The 9,364-nt window shown below is 39.6% G+C and overlaps 1 protein-coding gene across 3 annotated transcripts in view; it reads right to left on the reverse strand.

Annotated features, from left to right (window-relative positions):
• Window positions 1–9,364, reverse strand: part of LOC113660615 — a 61,742-nt gene that overhangs the window by 51,874 nt on the left and 504 nt on the right. The window contains exons 1-4 of one of the 3 annotated variants that reach the window (XM_047808422.1): window positions 9,321–9,364; window positions 8,984–9,175; window positions 8,192–8,388; window positions 7,358–7,848 (exon numbers count right to left, since the gene is read on the reverse strand). The exon at window positions 9,321–9,364 is cut by the window's right edge and continues 488 nt beyond it. In XM_047808422.1, the coding sequence (XP_047664378.1) occupies window positions 7,636–7,848; window positions 8,192–8,388; window positions 8,984–9,175; window positions 9,321–9,330 (612 nt within the window). In that variant the 5' untranslated portion in view covers window positions 9,331–9,364 and the 3' untranslated portion in view covers window positions 7,358–7,635. Of the gene's footprint in view, window positions 1–7,357; window positions 7,849–8,191; window positions 8,389–8,983; window positions 9,185–9,320 lie in introns of those variants that run through there. The other 2 variants (XM_047808290.1, XM_047808331.1) reach the window with 2 other exon arrangements.

Consider the following 9,364-nt stretch of genomic DNA (forward strand, 5'->3'; position numbering starts at 1 on the left):
TGTTGTGATCAGAAATGCTCAGTTTCAGTTATTGTGGAGTCTAATGGCTTGTGGAAAGAAACTGTTACACAGTCTGGTCGTGAGAGCCTGAATGCTTCAGTACCTTTTTCCAGATGGCAGGAGGGTGAAGAGTGTGTGTGTGTGTGTGTGTGTGTGTGTGTGTGTGTGTGTGTGTGTGTGTGTGTGTGTGTGTGTGTGTGTGTGTGTGTGTGTGTGTGAGGGGAGTGTGGGGTGACAAATGAGTGTTAGGGGTGTGTGGGGTCATCCACAATGCTGTTGGCTTTGCGGATGCAGCGTGTGGTGTAAATGTCCATGATAGAGGGAAGAGAGACTCCAATGACCTTCTCAGCGGTCCTCACTATCCGCTGCAGGGTCTTGAGATGGTGCAGTTTCCAAACCAGACAGTGATGCAGCTGCTCAGAATGCTCTCAACGGTCCCTCTGTAGAACGTAGTCAGGATGGGGGGGAGGGAGATTGCTCAGCCTTCATAAGAAGTAGAGATGCTGCTGGGCTTTCTTGGTGATGGAGTTAGTGTTGAGTGACCAGGTGAAGTTCTCCGCTAGATGAACACCACTCTCCACTGAAGAGTCAAGGGATCATCTACTGATCATCTGCAGAGATCATCAAGAGTGTGCTCTTCTGAAGTCAACAACAATCTCTTTAGTTTTATCAACATTCAGAGACAGGTTGTTGGCTCTACACCAGGTGGTACCTGGTAGTGCTTGATGTGCCTCATGATGAGCTTCTCAATGCACTTTATAACGATGAGGGTGAGCACGACGGGACGATAGTCATTGAGGCAGGACACTGTAGATTTCTTTGGGACGGGAACGATGGTGGTTGTCTTGAGGCATCCACCAAGTTGATGGAGTCGCCGTTGGTTGCAGAATCCCTGAAGATGTTCCAGTCAGTGTACTCAAAGCAGTCCTGAAGAGCAGAGGTGGCTCCTGATGGCCAGGCTTTCACCTGCTTCAGAACTGGTTTAGAGTCTGACGAGTGTTCTGTATGCTGGGGCTCAGTACGGCAGGGGCGTGGCGACACATGACAGGGGGCGGGGCTCCGCATGAAACGCACCGGGAATGTTTGTGTAAACAAGATCCAGCGTGTTTTCACCTCTCGTTATAAAGTCCACATGCTGAGGGAATTTTGGGAGCACTGACTTGAGATTTATATGATTGAAATCTCCGGCGATGATAAACAGTCCATCCGGGTGAACATTCTGTAGATCACTAATAGCTCCGTATAGCTCACTTAGAGCCTCTTTAGCATTAGCACTGGGGGGATGTAAATGACCTACATCTAACAGTCACAAACTGCACGACGATGAGCAGTAATTAGAAACAAGCACAGAGTTCTTTCACCATTCAGTGTTGATGTAAACACACACACACCACCACCACCACAACCACAAGTCTTACCTCACAGAGCTGCATTTCTGTCGGCTCTAAATGAAGTGATCCCGTCCAGCTGAATGGCGGCGTCCGGAACTCTGAGCCACGTCTCCATGAAAACAAACACGTAGCAGTTTCTAATCTCTCGAGTCGGATGTAGTCCAGGTTATTGTCCTGGGAGCAAACATTGGAGAGTAGAATGGACGGGAGAGCCGGCCGGCTAGGGTTTGTTTTTAGCCTATAGCACGGACACCCGCACGCTTACCGCGCGCACCGCTTTCGGCGTCCCCTCTCCTGGTCTCCGGTATCAGGCCACACCGAGGACTGGAGGCCTGGTCTCTCCACAGCAAGCCGAGTTCACGAATCCTATCCTGCACATCATCGTGCAGGTTGATTGTTGCACGGTTTCTGTATTTTATTAGCTTCTGACGGTTGTATACATGAACACCGCTGTCTCCGGTGTCCATGTACTGGTAGTAGTCGGGTTAAAAAACATAAATAAAACCGTAAAAAACGTAAATAGCACCATATTGAACCCGGAGTGGCCGCTGCGTGCTACTGCCGCCGCCACCGCCAAGAATGATGCTAAAGCACAGGAACATGTCTAATGAGGCTAATCAGGGGCGAGAGCGAGAACTTAATGTAAATAACAATGGTGCTAACATTCCCAGTTTAATACTCAGTTATTCATCATTCCTGTAAAATCGAGGGGTTTACACTTACTAGGAATGATTTCCATTGCAGACAAAATGTCAGTACCGCCTTGAGAGACCACTGGGACAAAAGCAAAGATGACATCACTCTCATTTACGGCTCGGACTTCATGAAGCTTTGATGATTTTGTGAGATGATCTAGAAAGGTCTTGTGGGAATCTCTGGTGTTCCCAGTGGTCTTGACCAAATATCTGATATTTCCTGTAACATCAGGAAAAAAACAGCAGCAGAAATATATTAATATATATATACATATATACATGTATATATATATATAAATGTATCAACATTTCATTAAGAATACATACCGTGAACCATTTTGGAGGTAAAATATAAGTCCAGTTATTTGATGTACAAAGAGTCCGTTGGAAAACAAGTGGTGTGCAAACCACGAGTAGGAGGAATGAGAGAAGGTTCACTATTACGTTCACTATTAGTCTGCTGACTGCGTTTCACAGCAGTGAGTGCCTATCAATATAGCCACTTACAGCATGGTCCAGAGCCTCCACCTCTTCCTGTTTAATATGATACATGGTGAAGATGAAGGCCTTATAAAGACATTTAGTTAAAAATATCTTCCAAAAATATTTAAATCAAGTTTGTTTATATATAGGGTTAGTGTTATTTAGGTTTTTTTTAAATATTTATTTATTTTTATCAATCATTGCTGGATCAGCAATTTGTCACAATAATACAAACAAGCACGCTGTTGGTAAACCTGTTAATTCAAAAGGAAACCCTAAAGCACACACTATTGTTCCAAACAGAACAATATTATTAGTACATTTAGAAAATATTATTTTGTCATATTTAATGATTTAGCTGACAAAATGGTGCTTTTTTTGGCTCAAATGATGTCTCTGTTTTAATTGTGTTCATAAAGAGACTCTACACAGCTGTAGTGTTGTTTCTCCCTCGGAGCAGTGAAACGTATAGATTTCTATGGACATATTGTACAGATTCCCCCCAAAAGAAGAAAGGATTGTCTTTCAGACATCTGCATGATTTTATGCAATTGCACAGATGCCACTTATAGGATGTGGTAGCTCAGTGGTTAAGGTGTTGGGCTACTGATCGGAAGGTCATGGGTTCGAACCCCAGGTCCACCAAGCTGCCACTACTGGGCCCCTGAGCAAGGCCCTTAACCCTCAGTTGCTCAGTTGTAAGTCACTCTGGATAAGGGTGTCTGCTAAATGCCGTAAATGTACTTATAGGACGTACAAGTGTTCCTTTTAAAGTCACCTGGTGAGTGTATATATAAACAGCACAATGCAGCCCATGCCTCATATGGCCTTATTATCTTGTGTAAACATAATTTATTTGTTCCAACAGGCCAACATAAAGCAAAGGTAATAATTACCCCATGATCATTATTTCTATCCTTCAGCAGTTTTCTAATAATAAAAAAATGACATTTATATATGTTAATTATATGTATTATTCATGAAAATTATTAAAATGTTTTTATATATTTGTGGTTTAGTTTAATGTTGTGGAATGTTCATGAAACAAATTAATTCCTGTTAGCATTTGCATTAAAATAGCTAGAAAGTGTGATTCCCTCAATAACCACTGTTCTTTTTTAAGACTTTTATTTAAAAATACAATTTATCATGTGTAGGGCACTCTGAGGGATTGGACATGGAAGAACAGGCAAAGAGACGGGATTAGAGCAAGCAGTGTTGTGGTGTTATTTTTCTTTAAGTTAGTGCAATTTAGTGCAGCAGAAAATCAGTGATAAAGTGAAAACAATCTAGTTTCTTCCTTTAAGGGGGTTTAGGAGCTCTTGGGAAAAAATCCAGGCTCCAAGGCAGCAGGAGGGTGTGGACGGCAGCAACAAGGTGAAGCAGTCCTCTCCATGAGCGTAGCGTAGGCCCACCCAGCAATCTGTGGTTTTGGGTCAGCTAGAGGTTTCTGTACAAGAATATCAAAGAGATGAAGTCCATTAGTTCCATCTGGCCTCCTTACAGCTTAAGGGACTTCGGACTACCCTCTCAGGTGCTAAAGACTTTCTACACCTTCACCATTGAGAGTGTCCCTGACCGACAGGACTTTCACAGCACGCGGTGCCAGACCAGGGCCAGGAAGATTGTAAAACTCCTCAGCCATCCAACCATGGACTCTTTTCTTTGTTGTGTTCAGGGAAACACTTCCGCTTCTTGAAATTAAACACAGAGAGAATGAGGAGAAGCTTCTTCCTGCAGGCCATTCGGAGTTTAAACCAGGAAACACCCAGGATTTAGTACTGGACCTCTCCCTCCATCTTCACTTTTTTCTGCACAGCCTTTTTTGCACTATGACACTTTAACTCCGGACTGTCACTTTAACTCTGGACTTGCACAGCACAGTGCCACTTTATACACACACCATACTGCACATGGACACTTTAAGGACAATCACACTTTTTATTTATCTGCTTCCTTTTGGTATTATTTTTATCTTTAGTTCCATACCTTTTTATGCTTGAATACCGGGCAGATGTAAAAAAGCATTTCACTGCATGTCGTACTCTGTATTCAATTCAATTCAATTCAATTCAATTCAAGTTTATTTGTATAGCGCTTTTTACAATAGACATTGTCTCAAAGAAGCTTTACAGAGCAGAAACATAGAGCAAATGTATGTATGTATATGTGACAAATAAAATTAGGTTAGATTATGTATATGTATAGGTTATGTATATGTGACAAATAAAATTAGGTTAGATTCCTAGCGGCGCTGACCATGGTCCTGAAGTTTGAGACCTCGCATTCACCATCGCTGGCCAAGGTGCTTAACCGCTACCATTTACTCTCTCTCTCTCTTCTTGGCTGCCGATACAGAGGGCCAAGAGAGGTTTTTTTGTGGTTATAGAGAAACCACAAGGACCTCTGTCCTCTAGCTTGAAGACATTTTCCTAAGTTAAAGAATTACCTCTGACTGTTACAAAGTGCTGACACAGGAAACTCCTTTCAAAAATGCTAAATAAACTTTTTCTCACAGAAAACTTTCCATATAAACAGTTACAAGCTCAAGGTCAAAGTCAACTTTACTGTCATTTCTTCTCGTTACAGATGTTCTAGAAAATCTAGTTTCTCCAGGACAAGGTGCTACATTTACCATTGAAAATCTGGTTGTGGTCCATCACCCAAACAAATCCCTGTGTACATTTTTACTACAGAAACAATGATGTAGTAAAATTAACACTTTGATATAAATCCTCAACCTTAAATGAGAGAACACATTCTAAGCAGTCAGATTTCAGAGATCTTGTGTCTCATGTGTGGATTTCTCTCCCAAAGTATAATTGCTCAGCAAAATATTCACTCATATCCAAATCTTGCTAGCAACTGATGTACCACCTAATGATCAAGTCACAGGTAAATGAGTGAGAGACAGATGGAATAACAAACTGAGATAAATTCAATCATTCTTGCTGGCTCTGATGCTTAAACTAATTGTCAAAATCATACCTGTATATATTTACACAAGTATGTGACGTGTACTTAAAGTGATATGACCAGGATTTTTAATGAAAATGCAATAATTCCAAGCCAGATATCTGGATAGCCTAATGCTGGCTCAGCTAGGTAACAATAATGTTAAAGAAACACTAAAGAAATGTGGTATAATTAGATTTCTCACTATACCTCAGTGGATCGTGAGGTGGAACAGCACTGACCGAGACGTAAATAGATGAAGACGCCAATTTGAATGAAATAAAGTGAATCTTCCATGTTGCCATGCTGCCATGTTGTTTCTCTCTCAGAGCAGTGAAATGTACAGTGTTTTATGAAACAGATTCCCAAACTGGATTCTCTTGCAAAGGTGTTAGCTAGTTGGCTAAACTAGCTAACCAATTTTACATCAGACTAAACACAAACAGCTCACATGATTAGACCCCCTACAAAAGTGAGTGAGTGTGTGAGTGAATGTGTGTGTTTGAGGTACAAAAAGTCATTATTTTTGCAGTAGTAAGTAAGTAATCTTATGGATCCAGAGGCTGATTTTGTATTTTGAATTTCTTTGTATTTTTTTTTTCCACAAGATAATAATAATAGTAGAAACTCTACTACAGATCAGTTATATCCTAATTATTGTTTTTGTTTTTGTTTTTTTGTCACTGGCTGTAAGATTACTTAAAAACTTTGTGTACACATCTCATTAGTGTCTTGTAGGAAAACACATCCAAATATTTTGTATTGTTTTACTGTATACACACACACACAAACACACACACATACACACACACACACACACACAGTATGACTATCCAGTATTCTGTATCCGTGTGTCACACAGACCGAGCATGGACATTGTAAATGAGGCCGACGCCTTTTTGTACAGAAATAATTCCTTTTGTTGGTGAATGAAAGACGATTCAGTGGAATATATTTTCTAACCCATGAACGTTGTATATCAGATCTATACTGCGCTTCCATTTTAGTCATGGCATTAATAATTATAAAAGATATTGGTGTAAGAAATGTCCAGTTATATGTTTTAATAAAACAGCATCACGTTTACTGCAAGGGTTTTTATTCTCTTTATTTGTTTCATTTATTTATTCAGCAGAAGTTTTCACAAATATACATCACACACACACACACACACACACACACACACACACACACACACACACACACACACACAAAATACATTTTACACAGAATTCTTCATATATTTTAATGCATTAAGAAATTCTATTAGATCCTGATGAACAGTAAACTGCTGGATGCATGCGGTGAATCCGAGCAGTTCGATTAATCAGCTTTATAAATTCTCCTCAACTGGTATCTTATGTGAAATGGTCAGAAATTAGCTTCAGGATTAAACTTTGAGAAAACAACTAACCTGTAAACACTACGCTAAGATCCATAAATCGAATCTGCACATTAAAATGGAAATGTTGAGGTATTGTTACAATTCCTAAGAATGTTTTAAGTAATAAGACGTATTTGTCATGGTCGAGACACCTGCCTCGTCCTCCGCCCACCACCAGAGAGAACCTTCACCGGAGTACTAGTGCTTCCGGACTGCATCTCCCATAATTCCCGCTCCGGTCCTGATTACACCGCCACCTTTTTTTACCCGCTATAAAACTTGAACTTGAACTTGAACTTCACCCCAGTGCGAAGTCTCGATTTGCCTCTGCTGTCGGTCTGAGCGTTTGTTTTCCTGTGTCTTCCTGGTTTTTGATTCTGTTCTGTTTTGCTCTGTGTACGATTGCCTGCCGTCTGCCCACATTTTTCTGATTCTGAAGTTTGCCTCTCCTACGTTATTGCTGATTCTGACCCAATCCTGTTGCTCCACGAGTTTTCAATAAAGCGTGCAAATGGATCCTTCGTCTCACGACGCATCATTACAATATTTAGTATTTCTGCCCATCGTGAAAAAATATAATTACTAAAACTCTGTAATCATATGAAGATAGAAATAATTTTAATTTTTGTATTACTCTATTCACTTGACGATGAAATTAAATTATTTGTGATTTCAGAAAATAATAAAATAACAATTGAAATATGTTCATTTAAACATCATGTTAGCATTAAACAATAACGTGACTCTCTCTGTCTCTCTTGGTCTCTTTCTCTCTCTCTAACCACCAATATAAACAACCAGCACCAATACCAACAAAAATACCAGCACCAATACCAGCACCAACACCAATTAATAGACCGATAATTATAACGGTAATTGCACCAAGAAATACACCAACACATGCAGCATGGACTTTCCTTGGGTGAGAGGTGTGCTCCACCTGAAAAAAATAATTTTAAAAAATGGATTAAAATTAAATACAGAATTTGACTCACCCAAATGATGCTTTGTGGAAATATATCCTTTCTATAAAAAACAAACACTGCACATGCAAAATACAGTGAAATTATCATTTTTGACCAGTAGTCGGCAGCAGAGACTTTGTGTTTTCTGTTCAGTATCGTACAGTTTGCTTTAAACCGAGGAAGCAACGAAGGGAACATTGTGTACGTTTTATTTGTGAGACACGTTTCTGCTTAAATTTCACTTCCTTTATCTCTTCATTACTCTTATGATAATGGAATTTGCTTGTAATTTAAAAGGGGTGACATTCAGGACTCTACCGTTTTACTGTGCAGATGATCCTTCACAGCTTTGATTGCGTCGTCGTTGCACAGGCATCTCAACAGCCCTTGATCTTCATGAAAGACACAATCAACAACGAACACATCCGTCCTGTTCACATAGCATCTGACGTCTGGAACAACAATATCCGGATCAAAGGTGTGGTGGAGCATCACGAGAACGACAGGCTTATCCTCTGAGAGAGAGAGAGAGAGAGAGAGAGAGAGAGAGAGAGAGAGAGAGAGAGAGAGAGAGAGAGAGAGAGAGAGAGAGAGAGAGAGAGAGAGAGAGAGAATGTGATAACACTGAGTTAATAAATGAGACTTTTCCACATCAGAAACTTTTTAAACTTTGTCATTTTTATTCTATAATTTAAAAAAAGTATTCTGTTAAAGTATTCTGTTAAAGATGACGTCTCAAGTGTCCTAATCTTGTGTTTATGTCAGGGATTTAGACCAGATTCAAGTGTAGATTTTTCTTTATTTTATCCTTTTATAAAATACAAAACAGCCACTAAATCTGTGGTCCTCAGAACCATAAACTGAAACCTAAGATCCAAGGCAGAAGCATGCAGACTGAGAATGAGAGAATGAGATACAAGAAACAAAAGCATCACATTGAGATGCTAAAACACAGGAACATGTCTAATGGTGCTAATCAGGGTAAGAGAGAGAACTTAATGTAAATAACAGTGGTGCTGATGTTTATTGCAGATGATTTTATCTCTAAAATTCCCAGTTTAATACTCAGTTATTCATCATTCCTGTAAAATCGAAGGGTTTTATACTTACTAGGAATGATTTCCATTGCAGACCGAATGTCAGTACCAGCTCGAGACACGACTGGGACAAAAGCAATGATGACATCACTCTGTTTTATGGATTGGACCTCATGAAGATTTGATGATATTGTGAGATGATCTAGAAAGGTCTTGTGGGAACCTAAGGTGTTCCCAGTGGTCATGACAAAATATGTGGTATCTCCTGCAACACCAGAAAAAAAACAGCAGCAAACATAAAAATGAGATTAATATATACAATATATATATATATATATATATATATATATATATATATATATATATATATATATATATATATGCATTAACATTTCATTAAGAATACATACTGTGAACCATTTTGAAGGTAAAATATCAGTCGAGTTACTCGATG

This window comes from Tachysurus fulvidraco, chromosome 1 (assembly GCF_022655615.1).
Source record: "Tachysurus fulvidraco isolate hzauxx_2018 chromosome 1, HZAU_PFXX_2.0, whole genome shotgun sequence".
NCBI classification, from domain to species: domain Eukaryota; kingdom Metazoa; phylum Chordata; class Actinopteri; order Siluriformes; family Bagridae; genus Tachysurus; species Tachysurus fulvidraco.